General features: G+C 43.1%; 1 protein-coding gene across 2 annotated transcripts in view; it reads left to right on the forward strand.

Moving 5' to 3' along the window:
• The window catches only part of BTBD11 (BTB domain containing 11), a 275,212-nt gene that overhangs the window by 191,648 nt on the left and 56,396 nt on the right, over positions 1-27,168 (forward strand). For both annotated transcript variants that reach the window (XM_037880308.2, XM_043542358.1), the window contains exon 4: positions 8,939-9,091. In XM_037880308.2, coding sequence (XP_037736236.1) covers positions 8,939-9,091 — 153 coding nt within the window. The remainder of the gene's footprint in view (positions 1-8,938; positions 9,092-27,168) is intronic.

Genomic DNA, 27,168 nt, shown 5'->3' on the forward strand with positions numbered 1-27,168 from the left:
ACAGGTCAAAAGTACTGTGCTCACTGAAGACTAGGGCCATTGTAACTGAAGATATAAATATGAAACATTTTGAGCACAAAAAGGCATCTGAAAATGTATTAATAATTGGAAGAACATCTTTCCATGCTCTGGTAACTCTAACAGTGGCCCATTAGCATATTATCAAATGTTCTAAATTAAAACAAACCTTTTGAGTTGAGGACAAATGTGAAAGATTTCGATTAAAAGGACCCTTTGAAAAGAAAGAAAGAAACGTTATCCCCCTAAGAATCAAGGCTTAAAATGAAAGTGGCTTCTCATTCATACCTTTAGAGTTATTGGCTCAAGATTGTAATCAAAAATAACTTTTATTTTAATGGCATAGGTAGAAAATTTCTTTTTTAATTATGATCTTCCTCTTTTCAATTCTCTTGGTAACTATTTTGATCAATTTGTTTTTTTAACTAAATAACAGTACTTAGATTCTGCCATCCGTACTCCCATTGAGCAATAGCATACGCCACGAGTGTTCCCCTTTGCAAAAACCCGTCACATCTCTGCTGAATGTAGACCGTCATCTAATTAAACCTCACAATAGCTCTGGAAAGTAAGTAAATACATATTACTATCCCCATTTTACAGCTTGTGAAACTAAGGCAGGTATGTAATTAGCCCAAGGTCACAATGGGAGTCATATCTGAGCTGAGATTAGAATTCGTAATTTCTCTTTCCCAGCCTTGTACTCAAACCTCTAGTCCAGCCCTTTCTCTAATAATTTGTCTAATAATAATCAGTACATATATGCAGCAATGCTGTAGCTGGGTGTTTGAAGGACAGTAGCTTTTAAATACAATCCTGTAAATAGAAAGAATGAAAGATACTTGTATCTTCAATTTTTCTTTAAAAACTGAGTTTGACCCACATAAAAAATGAAGTATCATATTAGACTTTAGAATGCACATTTTTCATTCTCCTCTAGCTATCCATTTCACCTGTTTTTATGTTGTTTATACTGCCACTGCTAACAGTAAACAAAGAGGAAAGCCTGAGATGACATATAAGTAAGAAGGGAGTTTTAAATCTCTGAGTATGCCAGGAAACAACGAGGTAAGAACGCTGTGCATCTTGATTGCCTTGAAGATGCTCCTAAATAACTAACAGGCTAATTGCTTTTTGCAAGGAAAAGGGATTTGCTACAACACCTTATATAGCTAAAGTAACATTATTATGAATAATTAAAAGATCCTGTGTAATATCCAGGGCCCATTTTAGCATTTGTCTTAGCGAATTAGTGTTTTACAATTCTATCCATTCTATATTACCACTCTGGAATGTCTCAACCCCCAGAAATAAGAAAGAGACTTGATATGTGGGAGCACTGCAGAGAAGTAGTGTCCCTGCTCTGTCTCTGCTTTGAAGAAAGTGTGTGTCAGGGGAGAGAAACAGGGGTGGTGATGGTGCAGAGTTGCCAGATCTCAGGGAGATTTGGGGAGCAGTGTGACACAGCATAGGAGAGCAGGCCAGCCAGTTGCCACATGAAGAGGAGGAAATTGCCAACTAACTAGTCCCTGCTGATACCAGAAAGAAGAGTTAGCAGGTCACTGAGCTCTCCCAGAGGATACATATATTAAATGGGGAGCACTGGATAGAGCTGTATAAATAACCAGTTTTTTGGTTTGGTGGCCCAACTGAAAAAATGCAATAAAAAAGATAATTTGGGGGCAATGCAAAACAATTTTTCAAAAAAAATTTCTGCGAACAGAGAAAGCAACATCCATTTCGGATTAAACAAAATGTTGTGTTCAACCCAAAACAAAATGTCTTGTTTAGTCTTGGGGGTTTTTGTATCAGTAACAACATGGTGAATTTGACATGAATTCATTAAATGTTTCCGTCAACCTGAATCTGCAGAAAAATTTTGGTGAACATTTTTTTTTGCCCAGGTCTAGCACTGGGCCTCTTCAGGAGGACAAGGGGCATTACATATATGGAAAGGAACGTCCTAGATTGCCCTGGTGCTGGCGCCAATTCAAGGATGCATCTTGGCTCTGGAAGGATTGCGGAGCACTAGTGAACATATAAGATGATGTCCTGTAGTATGACCTGACTTGGGCGACTCACTTAATTTCAGTGGGATAGTACAGGGTGTAAATCAGTGTGGGGAGGGCAGCAGATCACTACCTCCCGAACTGAAATCCACTGATAGATCCTCTTACAAAGTTTCTCCCCAGTTGTTCTGTTGGGGAGATGGGTTGCCAGACATCTGCAGAACAGCCCAGGCTGTATTAGGCAATCTTAGCTAAACTAGAGGGGGATGATATGTGTCCCATTGGCCCTGCCCTCACCCAATGCAAGGCTGAGCACTCTGCACACTCGTAAAGGGATGGGGGCTGTGAACCAGAGACTCCTGTGCACCTCCCTCCACACACAAACACATGCACACAGGAGAGCCTCCTCCGCATGCAGATCTGAAGGCACAATCTACTTTTCATCACTTAGGCCCCAGAATATGTATGCTTTTGCTATAATAATAACTTAATTAAAATATACACTTAAAAAAGAATAACCAGGTGACTAGTGTGATACAGGCCGGCTCTTGAATACAAAGGCAAAATAATGCAGCAGTCAAACTCTCTTTGTTATAATCTTCCCTTGCATAGTGAAGATAAACCAGTTAGGTACACTTTAATAATGCAATACCTGAGCATAATTGTATCTTTCTCATGATGTGATTAGGAAATATTGTCATGTTATTGTGTAGACTACAGCTTCCCTACTACTTTGTGTTCCTCATTGTCCCTCAGTACATAAACAGTTTTGAAAGAAAACTTCACGTGCTGCATAAACCCTAGTAGTGCATTTTTAGCCTATTTCAATGGACCGTATATGATTTTCTCCTCGAAAACACAAATCCTAGTGACTCTGGATACCGTGTCATGTGTTCCCTTCATGAAAAATAATGGGTAAATTCCTTGCCTCTGTGTATGCAGTGGAACCGCCCTTTAAACAAAATCTTCTGCCAACTTCTATAAAATACTGATACTGCCCTCTGTAGGCTTTTACTATATGAAATAGCCACTGCACCTTTTAATTTTATTTCTTTACTAAAATTTGCAAAATGTAAGCACAAGAAAGAAAGAAAGAGAATGTAAAATATTATAGTATTATGGTTAAAACTCCCGTAAACAGTGCTGCCTGTTTGTAAATACAGTGGGCTAGGTTTTCTGCTGGCTGCCATGGTTTTGAGTTGCAGCAGTGTGGGGCAGTAAGGAAGCCAGTTACATCTCCCTGATTGCAGGAACAACCCGACTGGGGTTTCGAGTAAGTTTATGATCCATTTTAGAGAGTGCTGCCCTGCCCTCTTTGTGTCTTGTGATTTGTATTGAAACGCTAGGTAAATGCAAATACCCATTTCTATGACCCAGCCTGCTTTTCCCTGTCTGGCTTGTCGCCTAAAATTTACAGGTTCCTGTTAATTATTTTATTTTGCAGAATGTTTTTTTGGATGTAATTTTGTTGGTGTCTGCAGCCCATGCTGAGCATTATTACTCATTCGCTGCAATTTACAAGCTTCTGATACTGTGCACCGACTTCTGTAGCTCTGCTTTCTGATACAGTAGACCTCCTTTATTCCTTTTCTTTGACGGCACAATATTTTTGTTCATAACGGTGCTGAACCTGCTTGCTTTCCCCAGGATTACTGCCAGCAGCTTACAGTGAGTTTTCTACTTTCAGCTGGGTGTTCAAATTCCCCTGGTTGTTACTACTGATTGGAGAAGACCTCAGCAACTTCCAGCTTTGTTTAAACAATCTGCCCCAAGCATACTCCTTTTCAAAGGCAGCAGTCTAGTTCCCATTGAGAAGGTGATGACCATCCCTTCACTCTAGGTTCTCGTTTCCTTCAGTAGTTCCCAAGTGCTTGATTAGCTTCAGTCCTGCTCATGTCTCATCTTCCCCAGCACACATGGAGAGTTCCAATCTCCCCTTGCCTTGCTTTTATTGCATGAGAGGCTAGTAGTGTTTCAGAAAAGGCAGCTTTTGTGGCACTCGACATGAGTTTTCTAAGTAGTCTTTGATATGTAGTCTCTGTGACTTCTTTGTTACAGTTCTCTGCCATTGATACCAGTACACCCCATAAATATAAATTCCTCCCCAATAAGCTGATTTTACATTGCAGGTAGACAAAGTCCCTTATAAGTAGTAGTACACAGACTATTTAATTCTCTTGATCTTTGCACATTCTGCTGTCTGTTTGGTTAGTGATGGAATCCCCTGCCATCAGTCTGTTGTTCTCAACTGTTTAACATTACTAGGTTCTCTTCTCCTGGAGATAATTCCTTAGGCCCTAAGGTTTAAGGAACAAGGAGTAGTCCTACTTCCCTGCCTATTCTGGAAAGTTGGTCATCAAGGGTTTCACTTCAGAAAAAATTCAGGGGGTTGGGGTGAGCATCTCCTGGACTATGGTGGGGAGGCTGCCATCTCAGGCATGGGGTGTCAGGGGGGATGCAGGCCCACCCAACTCCCTGCATCCCAGCCCAGGGCCCTAACAGTGGCAGGGTGATCTGTCAGTGGGGATTCCAGTCGCAACATGCTGACTCACACTCCAGCAGCACAACCGGACTAGAGTCTGGTCCCCTGGGGCTACTTCCTACCACAGTCTAGGTGTAGGGTCCTGTGGTCCAAAGATCCCCTGTCTCCTCGGGGTACTCGGCCACGGGTAGCTCCAGCAACTCCTCCTCCTCAGCATCTTCCTCCCCAACAGCAAGGCATCAGTCCACTCTGGGGCTGGGCTGGGCTCTTGCAGAGGCATTTGCTAGGCTGCCAGCCCACCCGGTTTGGCTGGGAGTTTCTTGGAATCAGGCTCGATCTCCCAGAGGCTATTGAAAGCAATCAGGGAGATTTTAGGCCACTAAAAGTCCAGCAGTGCAGTGGGTCTAAGGTAGGCTCCCTACCTGCCCTGGCTCCGCGCTGCTCCCAGAAGTGGCCGGCATCTCCAGCAGTGGCTCCTAGGTGGAGGCACAGCCAGGGGTCTCCACGTGCGGCCCCCGCCTCGAGCGCCAACTCTATAGGTCCCATTGGCTGGGAACGGGGATCCACGGTCAATGGGAGCTGCAGGGGCAGTGCCTGTAGGCAGGGGCAGCATGCAGAGCCACCTGGCCGCCCCGAGCCTAGGAGCCACCGGCAGACATGCCACCGCTTCCGGGAGCCACCCAAGGTAAGCATCACCCAACCGGAGCCTGCACACCTAATCCCCTTCCGAACCCCAACTCCCTGCCTCAGCCCTGAGCCCCCTTCCGCACCAAAACTCCCTCCCAGAGCCCGCACCCCAAACCCCCTCCCATACCCTAACCACCTGCCTCACCCTGAGCCCCCTCCGGCACCCAAACTCCTTCCCAGAGCCTGCATCCCGCACCCCTGCCCCAGCCCTGTGAAAGTGAGTGAGGGTCGGGGAGAGCGAGCGATGGAGGGATGGGGGCTGGAGTGAGTGCAGGCGGGGCCTCAGACAAGGGGCAGGGTGGGCAAGGGTGTTTTGGGTTTGTGCAGTTATACAGATGGCAACCCTAGCATCTGCTCCCCAGAAGAGACATCCGGTCTCTCCTGTGGCTCAGCAGCAACTGAGCTCCAGGGCTCTGTCTCCTTTTCTGCTTCCTGTCCTGCCCTGGTATTTCCGGTGAGGGGGGCGGGGCAGGGCGTGTTTGGCTCCACCGGGAGAGCGTAGTGGTCCCTCACGCTCCAGTTCCAAGGGAGGCCACTCAGCCTCACTACAGGAGCATATAGACCTATGAAAAGTCTGTGTGTGTGTGCAGGGGGCCAAGTGACACCCCTGTGAGTCATATCTGGAGGGGTCCTTTGCCTCCTTTAGCCAAGATACACTGCCTGCCTCATTCAAATAGGGGAGCCAGATACTCTGATAGGGGAGCCAGATGCGCTGATGAGAGGCCTTACTGCCTGCCTTATATGTCCTGTTCAGCCCCAGGTATATCTTTGTCTCATGTAGATAATCTTGTTCAGCAATCCAAGCCTTGAGGGGCTAATGCTTGAACCCCAGAGTGCCTAATTTATGATGCAATAAACTGGGAGTTCTTTATACTGACTAAATTGCTACAGGCTTGCTGGCTCCACAGGCCATATTGTACTCACCTACCCTGATCCTAAGTCATTGTTTGGTAACTTTATCTACCACCTTGTTACCTGGTCTGTTTAGACTAGATTTAAACAAAATGTCAAGATCTCTGGTGCTTTTCAACTTTATGTACATCAGGTGAACTGTCACTGAGCTCCCTTAGACCAACCCCTTGCTCCCTCAGCTATCTATCATTCATTAACTTCCTGGACTGGGAGGTTTAAAGGCCAAACCACAGCCCCTCTCTGTGCTCAGCCACAAGCACACATGCTAATCAGCACACTTGTAATACAGCCAAATGTTTTTACAGTATTCCCAGTAGCTTTTCTTTAAAGCAGCAAACAGTTGTAGTCACACAGGCACTCTCCCAGCTCTGACCAGCACCACTACTGTCACTACAAATTAGGTGGTTCATGGAACAATCTTCTCATGGAAGCCTGGGAGGATGCATTCTTTTCTCATCAGCTACTCTAGGATTCAATGGCAAGATCTCAAGGATGCAAAGGCCCCAAAAACAAATAGTCTCTCATCTGGAGGGTGACAGAGATTTATTTAAAAAAAAAAAAATGAAAATGTCAAGTCAGCAAATGACTGAATAATTTAGGAGGAAATTTTCAAAAGGGTCTGAAGGATTTGGGAGCATCATGCCCTATTGAAAGTTACTGGCACTTGGGCTCCTAAATCCATTAGGCACTTTTGAAAACCTCTCCCTTAAAGAATATTAATGTCACAGTCGTACAGAGAAAAGTCTTCAGAAGAAGAATAAATGGTATAATACTACTTAAAACTGTGAATGGGAAAAAAATGTTCCAAGGGCTCAACGTCGTATTAAATCAGGTTTCCCAAGGTGGGTATGGAGTAAGGTTGTGTATGTAAAATTTAAAGTATTTGCCCAGTGCGCACCTAACTCAGTCAAATGGGCTTTTTTAACCCTGCTGTGAAAAGGGAATACAGGGAGAGGGGTATGCAAGGACAAAGAACACCAAATGAAAGGGGGAGAGTGAAAGAAGAAAGGAAGTCATGCAATTCTTGATTAGTTCCTCGACCTACTTGTCCATCCCTGGCCACCAGAAGTCTTGTCACAGTTGTGTTTTGGTTAGGCCCATCCCTAAATGTCCTTCATGTGCCAGGTGAATCAATCGTTCTCTCAGAAGTGTAGGCAGAAGATGGTGAGTTCTCAAAATCCATTCCTTTACAAGGGACAATTCACATGATGTACATCTATATGGTTGCAAGTGTGCTGGTGTCTTTGTCTTGTCTTTGTCTTACATTGACTATGTAAGTCTTTAGGTCCTGAAGTACCTTGTCTTCTCTCATAGCTGTTGCCCACTCTGAGGCTGTGATGACTCTGATAGTGATGATTGACAATATATAGCAGTAGGAATTCCACCATCGCCTAATCTCGTTCTTGACTCTCCAGGTATTAGGAGAAGTGTGAGACCAGGGAGACTGCTTAAAAGATTGGAAGACTCTGTTACCAGACTCAAGTAACAGTTGGAAGTGACTGTTTAAAGTCTTACAGTGGTGATTCTAAAGGGGAAGGGTGTGTTGTGTGTAGCTAGGTGCAGATAGCTAACCCAATTTGTAAGTTTGTTGCTAGGTAGTTTCTGTAGCTTTGAGTCCAGGAACTACAATTCCCAGGAGGCACCAGGGGAGGTAGAAGGAAAGGAGGAGGAGGAATGGAAGAATGTCAGCTCTGTGAAAGACTGAGGGGAATAAACCTGACCTTTGCTGTTACTAAACTTCCCGAGTCTTCCTCAGAGAGGTTTAGGTATAAAAGCACGGTCAACTCCTGGTAGAACGGCAGGCTGAATACACTTTCTGGAAATGGGAGTTGTACATGTTTTGTCCCTGTCTACACTAGTGCTCAAACCATGTTCAAACATGGCTGGGGTGGGGAGACCAGAGGGGTTACTGTGTTTGACACCAGCTGTTAACTATTCCTAGCATACAACACAGCGTTGTTATATAATAGTTTTATAATAGTAAAAAGAAAATCCATGTCCTCACTGGTGCTAGGCCCAATTTAGACTGTAATGTGCATGCAGCTTTAATAGAGGTGATGAGAAATTGAAAAGCTGAATGAAAACAACATGTTATGGAAGGGGTTTTGGCCAAACAGCAACTGGGTTTTGAGCATATGATTTTTTTAAAAACACATGACACAGTAGCAGGTAATTTCCCCCAATTTTCATGCCCTGTATTTATAATAGTTTTAATTTGAACAGTAGTAGACTTTTAAAAATATGATCTGTGAAGCAACCCTCAGATACCTCAAAAATACAGTAGGGTCAGCGGTACTCAGCCTTCAACAATTTACAAGCCATGTCATCACTGAGCTGCAGAGAGCCACAAAATAATAATCTGGTGAGATTATGACATTGCATCAATCTGAGATAATGCGGCATTTGGAAACTTCGTCACACATCAACTACCTTCTCTCCTCTTCCTTTGACTACTAGGTTGGGTGGAAGGGTTCTCTCTCTCCCTCCCTCTGCTGGTGGCAGGGTGGGAAGGAAGCTCTGACTGACACGCATGTGTGTTCCTGTGAGTGGGGTTCTGCTTGCTTTTCTTGAGACCCAGTATGAAGCATGTGGATTCCCAGGCAAATGTAAGTGGTTGCTTTGAGGTCCACACAGGGCCATAAAGATAAGAAATTCATGAGCTATGAGTAGCGTTTCATGGGCAAAAAACGCACCCCACCCTTTCCTGGAAATGGTGCCGGTCAGATGCATGGGTTAGGCCTGCCTGGAGTTTGCTGAGCTAGTTTGATCACTCTCTAATTTTGACGTCAAAAGATTAATGGCACTAGCTGTCCTGTTTTGCTCTTTCTAGGCCATTCATAGTGCTGCCACCCCTGATGGAATGGATAAGGGTTGCTTTGGCTCATGCAGGGCACCGTCGCAGTTTCTCTGTGGACAGTGATGATGTACGGCAAGCAGCAAGGCTCTTACTACCTGGAGTTGACTGTGAACCTCGACAGTTAAAGTAAGTCCATGCAAAGAAATAATAATTTGAAAAACCTGTAGCTCTTTCACGGTGACAGTGATTTAACAGGCAGAGTAAGGGCTTTGTTATGTCCTCAGATGTGCAGAATTCTCCTTCTCATCACTGTATCTTGTAAAATCAGCTACTGTATTTGTTCACATGCCTGTACGAGCCAGTTTCACAGGCTGCATGGTAATGTGCCTGCATACCTAACAACTGGATCAAGCTCTGAATCTGCTCATAAAATCTTGGTTTGTCTTTTACCATTACATTCTGCTTTATAATGAGAGACTGAAGTCTTCAGTCAATTATGTCTGTTTCACTGTGTTCCTGTTACAAAACACTGAGATGTAACGTATAGGATTGTATATATTCTATTGTTTTCTGCAATAGTGGTTTATACAGCACATTTACAGATGAAACCAGTTTTTGTAATAAAATTACATTTTTGATCCTGAAATCAATTTAATTGAGAGATGTTGCAGGTCTGAATAATTGGATGCTTATTTTTAAATATGTGAGATGTGACCTTCTAATGAGGCCCTAAAGTATATGTTTTCAGCATATGTTTTTAATGCGCTGCCTTTTCTTACTCATATATGCATGTATAAAAACAGCTTCGTAATGCATACTTGATTCTGGGTTATATTTGCTTTAGATGTCTGTATGAAAAGCTCTTATGACTGTGTCACAAGCAGAATTATTCATCTCAGGTGCTTTATAGCTGCAGCACACGGTCGCCAGGCACTACCTTAGAGTCTGGTGAATTCAGACCTAGGCTCATATTTTCCAGAAGCCCTGTCACTCATACTCGGGTGATATACAGGTGGGCTTTTCTGCCACACAAAAGCATGGAACCTGCATACGTGATTAGGTCTGACAACCTGCATCACAACAGATGTATTTTGTTGACTCTGGTTTTCCAGTACTCTTTCACTAGATATTATAATATTTTATTTTGAGACTGGAATAATGCTTTCTTGGTTGAATATTTTATTCAATGAATATGTTGAATTTAAAAGCTACATCTTGAGGTTCATATTTCAAATACTGACTGTAACTGTTTCATACGAAGGTAAATATCCTGGGCCTGATTGTCAGTAGGACTTAGTATTTCACGATTTCAGCTGAAGTCTACGAGGTCTGTCAGTACTCATGAAGCTCTTAATTTTAAAAAGGCACAACTAAAAAAACCTTTCCAATTGAACTAGTTGATACAATTGTAGAAAAGTCAATCAATATTATTTCTTCTAGCCCCTTGAAAGAACAAAAATCATGTTTTGATATGATAAGAATATACAGTTTTTCTGTAGTTAGCATGTGTATAGAAAAACATTCTGTTTTTACCCATTCTGCCATTTTAACAGAAGTTAAAGTTTCAAAATCAGATTATGTTAGAGTGAATTGTAGTTATGTCCCAGATAATCGACTGATTATTTAGAAGAAATCAGTGATCAATTAAAGCAGCCATCCAGAATTCAGTTTATAAAGAATAATAAACTATAGCCACTTTTCAGCTGTCTTACAGTCTGGAATAAGAATGGAAAGTACGATCAAGAATTAATGAGGGTAGAAATGAAAGGTTAGTTCTGAGAAAAGAGCTGGGACTTGCCCTGGATTTGCTGTTGTGTACTTCACTTGACTATATGGGCTTGATTTCCATTCCCGTTTCCCAAAACTAAGGTCACTGTATACTGTTCTGCCAGTGTAAGGGGGCCTTCAAGTGAGTGTTACTGTGACATTTAAAGGCCCTTCAGACTGCCACAGTGGTGTAGAGTGTGCTTGGTGTAACTGAGAAATCAGGCACTGTGTGTCTATAATATTGAGATCAAAGGAAAGGCTGCTGCTTGTTGGAAAAATATCCAGGCAAAGCATCATGACATTAATTTGAAATCTTGCTACTTGTAATGTTTTGTTTGTGCTCAGTACAGGCCCTCAGCACTCCTCATTTCCACCCAGTCCATGTACCAGCCTCTCATTTCTCCCCAGTGAGCAGCAACAGCTTTGCATCTCCCCAGTCCTCATCAAGCATCAATTCTGTAGTTGCCATGGCTTTGAAATATTTTCAAGGGGCAATTCTTCAAATAAACTGAGGGACTGAGGACAGCTAGAGGATTTTGCATGTAGTCTGATATATTTTAGATTATTTTGTATAAAAAATAGCCTAACTACTGGGAGCCTTAAGCCTGAAAATGTTATCCGTTTTTTCTTAAGGATCTTTTCTCTTACTGGTCTAGAAGGGAAAAAACAAAAAGACCCCCCTCCCTCCCCAAATAAAACAAAAAGAACCAAAACTAAATAATACACCGTATGCTACATTCTCTGTCCTGTGTCTACCATTGTGACATTGCATTATTCCTCTATGTTGATTCATGGCCTATTGTTAAAAAAGGTAAGACAAAATCTGCTTCCACACTGCAATATGTATTATAGAAAAGAAGTTTGGCAGAATCTCAAAAGACGTGGAGTTTAGGATCTGTTCAGATAAAAAAATCGACTGTTCAGTGTCCTATCTGAACCTCCAGTAAAGAGATCTCCTACCATATTTTTGTGACACTTCCCAGCTCAATAACACACACCTATAGTCAGGCACCTAGTACGTGGTTTTGTAAATCATCTCAGCCTTCTTTCTCTCCTTCCTCCCAAAATTTCCCTTCCTTCCTCCTCCCTCTATTTCCCTTCTAGTGCCCCTTCTCTGTCTGCTGTGCTCTTCTGCACAGAGCAGGGGAGCCAAAAAGGAGGAATGAAATCTGTCAAGAGTGAGTAAGATGACTGCCTGCCTGTAGCTAGGAGATGCATCTGCAGCCGAAACTATAACCTTGATGGTCAAGGGAAATCCTGCTGCTCTGTGGGACATAGGGGGAAAGTTAGGGTCTGTTTCAGCAAATAAGAATTGCTGGTAAATATTATCCCATCCCCCAGTGTAATGCTCTCCTTCACCAACCCAAATTCCAGTATCTCCAGCACCATCTGATTCCTTCCTTCAGCATTTTCAGATGTCCCCCACCTGCAAATCTGTTTTCCATCCTCACCTCCTGGCCTGTCCAGTTGCCACTCAACAAATCACACTCCTAATCTTTAATACTGGGTTCAAAACCATTTTTTCTCCTGCCCCAACAAGAGGAGTAGAAAAAAGTGGATGGAAAAGCAGTCAGGACATATTGAGGAGAGCAATTCTTCTGACCTACTCTCCCATCTGGGAAAAGATCAGGGCAGATGATCTGAGTCAGAGCGTGGTAAGCAGCCTGAGGACCTACTCTGCTGAGAGTTAAAGGATAATGTGGTATACGGGTTTATTTATCTCATACACAGTGATGGCAAGTGTCATATCTGCATCAAGTATCATCTGCAGCTTCCCATATGGAGACCTGAAGGGGTCAGTTTTGTCATTTTCCAACGCGTATGTGAAGCCAGTCAGAGCGTTAATATGATAACATGGTCTGAATAATCAATATTCTGGTGATATCAAGATCCATATGGCTACCCTTTCCTGCTAAGGCAATTCTATCTTGATATTTTCTCCCTATTTTGGGGCCAGATTCACTCCTTTGGTTCTGCTAGCTCAGTGGCTCTCAACCTTTCCAGACTACTGTACCCCTTTCAGGAGTCTGATTTGTCTTGCGTACCCCCAAGTTTCACCTCACTTAAAAACTACTTGCTTACAAAATCAGACATAAAAATACAAACATGTCACAGCCACTACTACTGAAAAATTGCACACTTTCTTATTTTTACCATATAACTATAAAATAAATCGATGGGAATATAAATATTGTACTTACACTTCAGTGTACTGTATCGTATATAGAGCAGTATAAACCAGTCATTGTCTGGATGAAATTTCAGTTTGTACTGACTTGGCTAGTGCTTTTTATGTAGCCTGTTGTAAAACTTGGCAAATATCTAGATGAGTTGATGTATCCCCTGGAAGACCTCTGAATACCCCCAGAGAGCTGAGAACCACTGTGATCTCAGGTTTCAGACTCTTGGTAGCAATATGTTCAAGTGGAGCTGGAGCATGGTAGCACAAGCCTTCTGCAACCCAGTTCCAATGGGGATCCCAGAGCGGGCTGCCATAGCCCACATTATGAGCTTCTTTGGGGCTAGCAGATACACTAATTCAGAAGTCTGGTGACCCTCTACTTGCAGGGTTGCTCTAGAGTTGCAGTCATAAAATAAAGCTGCTTCCCCCTACAAGGGACAGATGAGCTGTGGTATCTTTGCCTGCCTTCCTCTGTGGGTTAATGTCTCACCCAGCACAGTGAGATCTTGGCTTCATTTGTTCCTTATCTTGATGCAGTTGAACTAGTCCCTTCCATGTTTCTGAGGTGGGGCCCCCATGCAGGATTCCATGTTCAGCCACATCAAATGCTGCGCAGTGGCCAAACGATACAAGTACAGATATATGGCCTTGTCCATCAGTGCCACCAGTGCTCCCTCTGTTCCGTGTCCTGGCATGAATCCTGACTGAGAGGGCTCCAGGACACTAGTTGGAATTGGAAACAAATCTTTGTGAACTTCCCTATTAGCTTGCTCAGCAAAGAGAGATTAGACAGGAGGCAGTAATTAGCAAAATCAGTTGCCTCAAGAGATGGTTCCTTAAATACATCCATTCTATGCATCCGATGAAGTGGGCTGTAGCCCACGAAAGCTTATGCTCTAAAAAATTTTGTTAGTCTCTAAGGTGCCACAAGTACTCCTGTTCTTTTTTTGGAATTAAGTAGTGTTTACTTACTGGTGGGACAGGCTCCAGCCAGGTCAACAAAGTTCTGAAAGTAGGAATCATTTCTGAGCAGGAGCTGAACATGGTTTGACAATGGTCAGGAGTGGCTTCTCTCACCTCTGAAATATTCAATATAGGTGACTTTTTCTCCTGGAGGCAGACCTCGCCACAGTGATCCATGCCTAATGGATGATGCTTAATTAAGATTATTGTAATGTGCTTTATTTACAGCTGCCTTTGGAAACAGGTCACACACTGCAACTAGGGCAGACTGCTCCTGCGTAACTGCTCAGGGATTGTTTTTGCGCCCAAGGGCAGATGAGAACCTGCCTTCACTGTCTGCCTCCTATCCAACAAGCATAGCTGCCAAGATTGTGCAGCTCCTCGTGTGAGATGAGAGCCAATGAGCCCCATCATGGACGTTACTGGCTGTCTCATGGTATAATCTCAAGAAGATGAGAGAGGGGGCCCACCATCTCAAGGGCTCATAGCTCTGCAGTCTTGCTAACTCCTGTGATTTTATCACAAGTCTTGCAATATTTAGTGGGTGTTCTTTGGTGTGGTGTGTGTTTTTGTAAGCCCCAGTTCCAGGAGTCATGAGATTATTTCATTTTTGAGAAATGTTCAGTTTCTAACCATCATGGTTGTGGAGTAAAGCTGGAAAAAGTGACCCCTAAAGGCTCAAAAACCAGAAAGGAAATACAAAGAATCCAATTTATTTATTTTAAATCTCATCATTTTCAAGCCAATTTCATGATTTTGGGGCGCTGACTCATGATTGTTGAATGCGTGGGGTTGGTGACGCTGACTCTAGAATGCTCTCTTCCTCTCAAGAGCACATCTTTGTCATGCTAGGCGAAGCTCAGGACATTTTGTTTTCTTTTTACTTTTACGTTCCTTGGGAGGTTTGGTTTATTTTAATAACACATGATGCCATTTCCAGTTTTAAGTGAGGGGAAGACCTCTAGTGGTAATTAATATGATAGCACCTACATTGCAAGCACATCACATCTTTATTTATATGGCAGTGGCTAAAGTGATGCACCTCCTAAAATGACAGCCCAGACACAGAAATGGGGCCAGATTACACTCTTCGACTTTGTGTACACACAGGGTGGGGTGGAGTGGGGTTGGTTAATTTGCACTGAGTTTTTTGGCACACTCACTTGGATGTATTAAATAGCATGCAGTAATTGCATACAGGCCGTCTGCTGTTTTCAGGTTCAGTACCGATCAGTACTGCTGTCTACGCATCAGGGACTTTGTGCAGAGTAAGCATGCAGCATTCTGGACAGCTATTCCATAGTGCTCTGGTGGAACCCCATTGAAGTCCATGGGATTGTACGGGTGTAAACATAGCTGCCCAAGTCGTGAGGCTCCATGTGAGACATTTCTCTGCCTGTGCAGTTGAGGTGTTCTGTATGCGGGGGTAGATCCAATCTCTCTTATCCTACAGAGGGGCGGAAGGGGGAGAGGAGCCAAGGGTAGCTGGGGAGGGGATAGAGGGAGCCAGGGAGATGGTGGACACCAGAGTATTGGAAGGAGTCAGGGGCAGCCTAAAGGAGGGAGGTTGTTGTGGGGCGGGGTGACATAGAGCAGGTTGGATGAGGGAAAGTGGGGTAGCCTACCTTATTCTGCCCCAGGCTCCTCCAGCCTGTTCCTCTCCTCACCCTGCAGCAAGGACTTGGTCTAGCCATCAGCCATCAGCGCCTTCCTCTCCCAGCGGCCCACAGCGCTGTCTTGAAACCAGCAGCAGGGTGTTGAGTGTGGAGGTAGAGCAACAGTTTCTCTACCCTCAGTGACAGCACCATAGCAGTGCCAGGTGGTGGAGGGGGTGAATTTCAGGGGAGCCCTGCTGTTCCTCTGCAGGCTTGCTGTGATTGTGGCTTTGCTGGATGTATGACATCCTCCAGGCAGGGCTAGGGGAAATGCACTGTGGGACTGCTGAATGTGTGTCATGTCCAGTGCATCATACACACCAGCCATGTGTAAATTAATGCAAAATGTGGCCCCATAGTATCTAAATCCTTCAGCAATAGTTCCCATAAGTTGGAGCATTTATATGTGGCTGTAGTGATGTATGGGGCTGCTCCAAAGTTCTTTACTTGTCTGTACCCCTTGCCCCATTCATACCTGCTAACATCTGAAAACTGTAAAGCTCCAGCGATTTGGAACCGATACAGTGATAATAGTGCTGATGGCTGAGCTCTTATTAGCCCTAGCCAAAAGACCAGGGTCTATTCTCATACTCCTGGATCCTGGCATTCAATATAGTCAGTCACAAGACAGAGCTACAGCCCTTCCACTTGAGACACGTGGCAGGGGTCAATAGAAATACTGGGAAGTAGTTGAAATCTTTTCTTGGGTGTAGTGATGGGAAATGACACTTCTGCCTTCAGACCTCTCACATGTGGAGTTCTCAGAGCTCAGGTCTCTCCTTGGTCCTATTCAATATTTATGTGCAGCCACTGGGAGAAATGATGAAACTTCTTGAGCTCAAGTGTCAACAATAAACTGATAACACATCTCTGCTGTTTGCAGTTTGTGGTAACTAAGGGTAAAAGCAGTGGGGAGTGCTCAGTAGCTCAACTATCTCCCCTCTCCCTGGCTTGAGGGAGCAGTACTTCCCAATAACTGCTTCTTTTCCTGGATGGGTGTGGTGAGAGTTCTCCCTCCTGTTTTAATCTACTTTAGCCATGGATGATAACTCCAGGATGATTCAGTCATCCCAACGTGGGGCTGAGATCAGCATACACACGCGGAAGAGTTGGCAAAAGCTGAATCCTAGCAAGAAGGAAATTATACCTCTGAGCACAGGGAAATGATTTAGAGAATTGGTCACCATGGTACAGCCCCTGCTCATTGAGGATGCATATTCATAGATAATCGAGGCAGTCAGTCGTTCAGAGTTTGTCTGGATTTCTTGCTGGCACTATGCTCACTTATAGCAACAGCCACACAAAACATCTACAATCTATGACCAGCTGGGAGATCAGGTCCCAACTTTGCTGATGATGAACTGACCATGAAAATGGTGTATCACCTCCTATCTGGATTACAGCAATGCATTCAATTTGTGGGTCAGAGCATCAACCCTGAGAAGACTGCAACTGGTGCAGAAGGCAGCCACATACCTCATCAGCACCACAGATTACCAGGAGCACCTCACCTCTGTGCTCTGCTGACTCACTACACTGTCCCACCCACAATAATGAGTTAAGTTTAAATATCTCAGTCCTTATTTTCCAAGTGGCCTAGGCCCAGAATACCTAAGAGACTGTCTTGCCCTCTGGGACCGTCACTGTCATTAATGGCTCTATTCCTCAGGAACAATGGGATTGTCTACCTCAGGGTTCAAGTTCATCTGGACACAAGACATGAGGGCCTTCTTTGGGGCTAGTCCCACTCTGTGGAACTCTCTCTTGTGGGAAAGAAGCACCAGCATAAACCTATATGCCAGTCCAACTGCAAGGGGTGCTGCTTTGATCTTGCTTAAAAATGACATATAGTGTAGCTTGGCTCTCTCACCAACAGAAGTTAGTCCGGTAAAAGATATTACCTCCTCCGCCTTGCCTCTCTAACATAGTGTAGCATGTTCATTTACTCCACACCCCACATACACACATGCGCACACACACAATTTCCCCCTGGAGGTGAATGAAGAGCAACTGCATTTGATAGACATTAGTCTCCTTATTTAATTTTCTAATTCTGGAAGTCACTCATATCCCATGGTGATGGCGCAGAATAAGAATCTGAATAGACTGGAATAAATAGAGACTGGGGGGGAGAAAAATATTGCCACTGGTTTTAACTGTTGTACTATACATTGGGCAGGGGGAGCTCTTTGGAGGGACAAAATAAGATATTTTTCTATCTAATTAGGAACAGTTCCCCTTAAATAGGGGTAGTTCGTTTATATGTCTCTCTCCTTGAGTGTCCTTGTTCTTCCTACAAATTTTGACTAATCCTTTAACACCAGCGGTGGCTCCTGCAATAATTAGGCACAAAAATGCCAACCCAGTATGTGGCTGCAAACAAACTCCGTGACAAAATCCAGCAGTCCCTTGGTGCAGATTATGCCAGAAGATGAAGGGAATGTGAATACTTAAAAGGCAGCATGCAGGTTTCCTGATGTGAATCTCAACCTATTTTGCCTACTTGATATCTGAGGCCAATAATACTAAGGAATTATTTAAGTCTAGGCCTTTTTCAGTGTGGGGCCAGAACACATTTTGATTTTACTTGATGTAATATTCCATATACTTGAGTTCTGCAATGAAATAGTTGTTACAATACAGACAATAAATTGTACAGTATTATAGTGGTTATGAGGAGTTTGAATTAATTATTCTTATTAGAGATGAGCCAGAAACAAACTCCTGCCCATAAACTTGGGGATTATTCAAAATCAGAAGCCTTATCCAAATTTTACAAATGGCTGCTGCCTTTATAAAGAGGCTAGAATATTAAAAGTACCGTAATTTGACATTTGAATCTGGATCCAAATTTTGTAGTTTCAGCACATCTTTAATAGGTTTGTCGGTATCTGTAACCCATTTATCCTCATTGTCTCCTTGACAAGAATGACATGTATATTGACATATATCCAGAATGTTTTTATTTCATTGTTTAATATGGATCCTGATTAAAATAATTTAAAAGATTTTTATTTTCAAATTTAAAAAAGGGACCCCTCCTCCACCTTTGGCTTCACAAAGTGGTTGTGACTGGACTAATTTTGCCATTCCTGTTAGTGAAAACACTATAGCATTTACATTGTGCTCTCCTTACCTTTATCAATATAATATTTCCACTCAGAAAACACCTGAGAAAAGGAATGGTCACAAAGTTAAATCATGTTAATTATTAGTATTATTTCTTTTGTGATAACATCTATGAACCCCAGTCATGGACTGGGCCCCCAGTGAGCTAGGTGCTGTACAAACACAGAACAAGAAAGATGGTTTTTGCCCCAAAGAGCATAAACTTTCCAAATGAACTACTATAATGAATTAAAATATTAAGATGCAAATAATTGTGGAATCTACCACAACTTTACTAAGTTATAGTCAAGCAAACAACATCTACAGACTCATTACCTTCTTTTTGCATTTTAGACAAAGGGCATGGTGAGCAGTCTCAAAGAGCCAAAACACCAAGATAACTTAATTGATGGAGAAGGGTTTGAGGCTTACGTCTCAGTTTGGGCAGTAAGGTTTTAGGTGCTCAGATATCATGATGATGATCATGGGGGGGAAAGAAAAAGCCTAGATAGAAGTTTCTGGCCTTAGTTACACCGATGCAACATTACTGACTTCAATTGACAGCAACATAATGTTCTGCTCTCCATTTCTTACAAATCAGTTGTTGCTTGAAAAAAAATTACATATATAAAGTGAGAACATATTTAGAATACGTTTTCAATGGGTTTTTTACATTTCCAAAGCATTACAAAATTTAAAAAGTTGACCACGACAGCCCACAACTAACTGTGATGATGAACCCAAAACCTAAGTAATTAAAAAAACCTCTACAATATAGAGTAACATAAGCTGTGCCTAACACTGTTAAAATAGAAGCACCTTGCCCATGCGTTATCCATTAACCCAAACTTATTCAGACAACAAATAACTTATTTTTAGAGAGACAGCCAAGCTCTCTCTAAAACATACACTCCAAGTAAATATGAAAACAATTTTCGAGTCTTAGCTGCCAATTTAAAATCTGACAGTTATGCTTTAATAATATGTGTAACCTTTCTGCCAGGTGGAGCCAGCAGCAACCAGGGACGGGTTTAATATCTAGGGGTTCCTTTTCAACAATACAACACAGAACTGAGTCAAGCCCCCACCCAGTAACCTGGGAAAATTACACACCACCCTGGGCGCTTCTGAGAGGCAATACTTCCCCACTTGCAAGCACAGAGTCTGTGTAGAAAAGGAACTTTTAATGAAAGGAGAGAAGTCACCCAACATTACTTAGGGAAAATGCCACAAGCAGGATTCATAAACAAAACTGTGAGCAGGACACCCACCCCAGAGTGCGTGGGGCAGTGCCTTCCACCTCATGTTCTTGAGTTCTACAACCAAAAGTTCCTTTACAGTGCCCCCTTCTGCTCCCTCACCATACCCCACTCACTGTGGTTGTCCTTGGTCAGTGAGGACCCAGGGTTCAGAAGTGCATCTGTGTGAGTTCACCTCCCACCCGGGGAAGAAGACACCTGGCTTGCTCCATCATCTGAGCACTTGCTCTGGCCTGGTCGCCCCGCCAGCCGCTGTTCCTCGCCGCCTGGCCGCCCCGCCAGCCGCTGTTCCTCGCCGTCTGGGCGCCCCGCCAGCCGCTCCCGCCAGCCAACTGCTCACCACTTTTGCCCGCTGCTCCTACCGGCCGACTGCTCACCACTTTTGCCAGCCATTCCCCACCGGCTGCCCGTCAGTCACCTTCTGCAGCCACCTGTCTCTCTGCTGTGACCTCTGTAAGTCAGTCTCTTGGTGATTTTTTAGCTCTCAGCAGGCAGGGCAGAAACACTGCCACACCACAAGTGATTTCAACTCTTATTGAGTACTTAAAATAAAAAAAGGCTCCTAATGAAGCCTATTTAGCTCTACCTTTGAATAGCTGGGAGGAACAAGTTAAACCAGACTGGGGACCATTAGGGAGAATCAACACATCCTGGCTGGGACACCTGTCCCCACCCCTTTTAATTTCACAGTGGTCTGGCATTCGAGCGCCGGCCTTAGCGAGTTCCTTTCAACTGAGGGTGACCCCTTAATCAGGACAGGCTCAGCACAGTTCTTCTCCCCTTTACTCATGCAATAAAGAAAACAACATTTCACTACCCCTGCATTCGGATTTAAAATTTTTATTAAAGCTAATGTTAAAATTATATAAGACACAGGTTAATGAAAGAGTGTCTGTACATCTGGGTGTAGTGCTTAGATTACATTAATGCAAAAGTACAAAATCTGTTTTAAACATCAAAAAGTACATCTAGTACATAATCTGCAATAACTCACATTTAGGTGAATAAATTTAACGATACAGTTAAGATATTAGAATCAGATTACTCGGGTACATCACTCATGAAAAGTTATACAGAGAGTTGGTTGTAGAAAGTAAATATAGGAATGGGTGAGCATTTGGGATAGGTTGTCCCTTAGTAGATATAAACCATCAGAGAAGTATTTCAGTTACTTTCCAATTTCGCTTCTCATCGGCACTCCAGCTCATTTTAGTGTTTTGTAACCCAACACCAGCCAAAGTTGATCACTTTTGAGCAACACAGCTCCTGTCTGCTGGATACCTTCCCAGAGTAGGTGTGTTCATATAAATAAAGTTTGCTCCTGAAGTCTTCGCCCCCTCCCAAATAGCTGTCAGAGGAGAACTCTTCAGACCCCGCTTATATCTGAATTTGGAAAAAACAGACAAGAGAAAGAATTTACCCTGCAAATAAGGGCACATTATACAGACAGACTGTTAGCTTTTGAACCCTTTCAGAAGTTTGAATAGTCCAGAGGATGACAGATTACCATGATGACCAAAAAAAAAAAACCCTTGGCAGTGGCCACTTGCAAGTAATTAATGTTACCATGGTACTTGCGATACAAAGCCACAACAATGTTAATTACTTGGAATGACAACATTGTAATGATTTTGATGGTGACCACTGTAGAAGAAATATCTGTGAGGAATTAAAAAGGGATTTGGAGAGAAATATGTCATAGTGCATTTAAGTTGAATAATATAGTCTCTGGAGCTTTTAAAATACAAGGTTTCACCTGCTCCTAATTTTCTCCTTCCTTACAGTGGCCATTGTTTGTTTGACCCAAGAGAGGGAAAGGAAGTGTTGGAACATGTTGATTCAGTGCAATTTAGAGCACAAATAAGAGGAAGTTCATATCCTAGAATATCAGGGTTGGAAGGGACCTGAGGAGGTCATCTAGTCCAACCCCCTGCTCAAAGCAGGACCAATCCCCAATTTTTGCCCCAGATCCCTAAATTGCCCCCTCAAGAATTGAACTCACAACCCTGGATTTAGCAGGCCAATGCTCAAACCACTGAGCTATTCCTGTTGAGCAAGAGGGCATTGATCAATATGTGTAAATTTGTGGAAAATCTGGTGCTAGGTGTGAACGTAGATTGGGGGCTCCAAGCAGCCTGGACATCCTTTGAGGCTGCTGACCCATAGAAAATTGGTGATCACCACCGCTTACACTATAGGTATGGAGGTGGCATTTTATTCAGAGGGAGTACTCTTTGTCATTAGGCAGCCTCCTGAGCCTGCTTCTTTCCAAGGACTAGACTCTTAGAATTTGTCTGACGTAGTTGTTGTACAAGAAGTGATGTCCTAACACACGTGACCAGTCCTTCCCTGACTAGCCGGTAATCAGCCAGCCAAGGAAGAAATTCTGAAGGTGTCATGTGGGCTGCAGAATTGCAACCATTACACAGCTATCAGCAAGGGAAACGAGAAGTAATCTGCTGGTCAGCCAAAGATTCCCAGCTCCTCTCAAATCCACAGTGCCACTGTAAAACAGCAGTCGGGCTTTTACATCGTGGCTGGTGACTTAAGGCAGGAGTCCCCCCACACCCTCGTTTTCATTCATGAGTGGTGGCATGAGAGATCCACCAACCCTCAGACAAATGAAAGGATTTTCGTTTAATTAAAAGAAAAATCATAGGAACTTGTCACTTATCCGTGCAAGAACAACACAGGGAGGTTACTCCATCCCTGAGCCTGCTCCCATGGCCCCAGAAGCAGATGGGCAGGAACAAAAGGCAGCTGTGGATTTGTTTGGAGGTGGCTGGTTCGTTGCAACAGACTGACCTTGCCTTACAGTCGGATGTCCTGCCATACAGCTAACATCTGTGTCCTGTGCAGTTTGCAAGGCTATAAATACTTTTGGGGGGAAGAGCCATAAATTGGCCATGCAGTTGGGCTGTTTGGTTCTATTTGCATTGGCATTTCAGTCACACTTAGGGAAAGACTTCTATTTCTATGAACACACAATTTCACATGTCATTACCCTTAAAAGCACTCTTGAAAATATAACCCTATATGTTTAGCTCTCTTAACCATTCCTTGTAAGTCGTATTTTTCAAGATTTTTAGTATTTTAGCCATTCTTTCCTGACCTCTCTGAATCATCACTATATTTCCTGTAGCAGTGTGCAAACCTTGTGTAGTATGCCATGTACAGGCTCACTTACCTCCTTAATTTTACATTCTCTTCTATTTGGTTCCTATGCTGTGTCCATTACTGTAGTTTCTTTCTCTGTTAAACTTCTGTTTATATAACATAATATTGACCTCAATCCTGCTGCATTTATTCATGTGAATAGTCCCACTGATTTCAATGGGACTATACAGCTACTTGTGTGAGTGAGAACTGCAAGATTGGGCTCAATACTGTGTTTGCTTGGGGTTTGTTTTGTTTGCTTTTGTTCGTGTAGAGTTTTAGGGGATTTTTGGTAAAATATTACACTTCCCTTTCCATTTTCCATCTACTATACCATCCATATGTCATTTTTTTTGCAGTATTACCAATGTTCTCCTATTCTGTACTTGTGTTTCCTGATTTTTGCTCTGTCTCTAAGACTACTTTGTATTTATAATCATTGAATTTCATTTTTTTCCAACCTACTCATCACTCTCACTTTTCAAGATCTTGTTACATTTTCTCCTCAGAAGCATTTACCCTTCCCCACATCCTGCTTTTTAAAAAATCACTCCCCAATTTGACCATTTATCTACTCTTTCCTCCGGGCCATGAGTCAAAATATTAAATACTGTCTGTGGGATTCTAGCAGATATTTCTCTCTGCTACAGCAGCTGGAACCAGAATCCCCACTAGCCATGGATGCAGCAATGCACTAGTGATGGATCCTCTGTAGGATACCACAAGGCATTGAACCATCAATAATCACACTGAGCTTGTTTTTTTCTAATCAATTTTGTGCTCACCTTATGGTAGTTCTGCCAGTTCTCATTTCTCCAGTTTTCCTTCAGGAATATTTTGTCACTATGTCTCAGGAAGCAATAGGTGTTTAGATTTGGGCAACAGCCCCAAGCAAAGAATGGTGTATAACGTGCACCACCCAGGAGTAGCCCCCCAGAGTCAATATGACTCAGAATCGTTGTTGTTGTTGTTTATTTTATTATTTATTCTATTCTTTTATTTATATTACTGTAGTACCAAAGAGCTCTAGTCATGGACAGAGACCCCATTATTTCCCGGCTGCCTCCTTGCTATAGAGCAGTGAGAATTTGCCAATGGCCTATATCAAGAGTAAATTATGACCTCCACCCTTGTGCTGGGTCCGGTGCACTGGCCAGCTGTTAGGGAGATGGACCCCAGGTTTCAATCTCCTATTCTGGGGAGGAATAACTAACTCCTACACCCCCAAACTCCAGGTCTTGTAACCCACATAGGGATGTAAGAGAAGTTTGTACTCCTCCTTATTGCCTTGTATGAGTGTATAGTGCAATTCATACCTAATCCTTTTATGAAGAAGCCCATTTAGTAATACTTTGCATGCACCAAACTAAGTTGACTTCAGTGGAGCTGTGCCTGCGTATACCAGCATTGAATTTAGCCTGTTGTATATTTAGTTTGCCTATTATATGCATATATGTGTAAATGGTGAAGAAATAGTTTAATGTAAGCAGTAATTCCTGGTGGCAGATGCTTTTGCAGGTTTAAGATATTTTCTAAATCTTTCTGTGGCTGTTTGTCAGCCATTTGGACCATATTCTATTAGGCCTGAAAAATCTGGAAATGTTCAGCTAAAATTTAGAAGTTCACAATCTCCTACAAATATGTTGAACACCCAGTCTCCCATAGTATCTTTATAATAAATATTATATTATGTTTATATTTATTGCACATGCAGTCACTAGCATTTTATGCTATGATGTTATGAGTCGGGCCCTACCAAATTCACGGCCATGGAAAAACGCATCACAGACCGTGAAATCTGGTCTCCCCCCATGAAATCTGGTCTTTTGTGTGCTTTTATCCTATACGATACAGATTTCACGGGGGAGACCAGCGTTTTCAAATTGGGGGTCCTGACCCAAAAGGGAGTTGCAAGGAGGTCACAAGGTTATTTTAGGGAGGTCGCAGTATTGCCATCCCTACTTTTGCGCTGCCTTCAGAGCTGGACAGTCAGAGAGCGGCAGCTGTTGGCCGGGTGTCTAGCTTTGAAGGCAGCGCCTCACCAGCAGCAGCGCAGAAGTAAGGGTGGCAATGCCGTACCATGTCACCCTTACTTCTGCGCTGCTGCCTTCAGAGCTGGGTGGCCGAGACGGTGACTGCAGATTGAGGGCCCAGTTCTGCAGGCAGCAGCACAGAAGTAAGGGTGGCAATACCACACCAGGCCATCCTTACTTCTGCGCTGCTGCTGGCGGTGACGCTGCCTTCAGAGCTGGGCTCCCGGCCAGCAGCCGCCGCTCTCCAGCTGCCCGGCTCTGAAGGCAGCGCCGCCGCCAGCAGCAGTGCAGAAGTAAGAGTAGCAGCACCGCAACCCTTGTGACCACCCCACAACTCCTTTTTGGGTCAGGACCTCTACAATTACAACACCGTGAAATTTCAGATTTAAATAGCTGAAATCATGAAATTTACCATTTTTAAAATCCTATGACCGTGAAATTGGACTGTTAATTTGGTAGGGCCCTTGTTATGAGTAACAAATGCAGCTGTAGTTTGTGCCAAACATGTGGCATACTGTGTGAACTAGTAAAGCAGCGATTGCTCCCAGGGATCTCAGTGTCGTTGACCTGAATCCTGCATGTTTGTGCTTTTTAAAATTGGCTCAAACTATTGTGCAAAGACAGTATTATTGTGGATTTGCTTTTTAACCTATGTTGTAAGCATATTATTCCAGGAGAATCTGTTATTGCCATTACTTGCTATTGTGCTCTGCAGTAATCTTAAGTAATCTTACAAATTCATTGTTGTGATAAAGTTTCATCCTTGTGCCATTGGGTAATGATGGAACTGTCGAGTGCTTGATTTTGTCTGCATCAGTTTTTTAGTTCTATGTAGATGTCCTAAAATCGGGGGGGTTATGGGGCTTTCTCTTTGCACATACTGTAATGAGTAAATCTCTTTGTAATGTTCTCTAGTGTGTTTTACTGTTGTACAGTTTCAAACAGCACTACGTTAAAATACATTAGGGAACCTTTGGTGTGCACCAGCAGGGTCTACACAGACCAATTAATGAGCAACCCGTGAGTGTGCTTTAGAAATCACATCCCCACAGTCTGCATTACTGCTGTGTAGATGAGCCCTTAGATACAAGTAACCATTTCTGTTGTTTTTGGTGGGTTTTTTTGTAAAAACACTGATTTAATTTTTTGTGGGGGAAGGTGGCTGGGTGTTGGTGTTTATCAGTTAAAACCTAAAATCAAAAACCCTAATCATATATTATGTAGAAGTATACATTCTCTATTCTATTATTCTATATTCTGTACAATGAAAATTGTTACATAGATGCCAAAGATTTATCACTTTATTTTGATATTTATTAAGTAATTTATTAGAATAAAAATACTCCTAGATCTACATTTGGCATTTTCCCTTTTGATCCTTATTTAGACTCTTCATTCCCAATTACTCCATTCCTTCCTGACTTGCTGTTAGTGGAAGGCTTTAGAACTCAAGTGGTGCTGTCCCTTACAACTATACAGCAGAGTACAGGCCAAAGAGTGCTGAGAAATTGGACTCCACACCCCACCCCTTCCCAAACACGTATCAGCGTGAAAGAAAAATACATCTTTTCCTTAACAAGATAAGGCTGAGTTGTGTAAGAATCAGATATGAAATGCCTGTCTTCTCTGGATTTGCAGCTTCAAATCCTGACTGGATACACCCAGCCCTTCATCCTTCTGAGGTAGATACATTGAGCTCCGCACAGTTTGCTGCTTGAGGATCTTTTGAATAAGACCGTAAAAACTGATGTCTTAACTACTCGGTGTGAACGTTGAAGATTCCATGGCACTGCTTGTAAGGGTGGGAAGTTTGTCCTGGTTGCCTGGCCAAAATTGCTGTCGTCCTCTTCTGGTGTGCAGTGTGCTGAACACTGATTGTCCTCGAGCTGCCACCTTCTGCCCCGGAAGGGGCTATCTTTTAGCAGAGCTGAATTCATATCATTTGTGAAGCCTTTGGAATGATACTTTATTATTTTTGTTTAAGCATCTATGATTAAAGTCCATCTCCACCCAGGGCCAGACCCAAAGCCCCTTGAAGTCGATGGGAATTTTGCAGGGATCACAAGGTTTGGACTGTTCCCTGGGTGAGGAGAACTAATGTGCAGTTAGAACAATATACCTGGTTTCTCGTAACACACAT

The sequence above is a fragment of the Chelonia mydas genome, chromosome 1 (assembly GCF_015237465.2).
Source record: "Chelonia mydas isolate rCheMyd1 chromosome 1, rCheMyd1.pri.v2, whole genome shotgun sequence".
Lineage (NCBI taxonomy): Eukaryota > Metazoa > Chordata > Testudines > Cheloniidae > Chelonia > Chelonia mydas.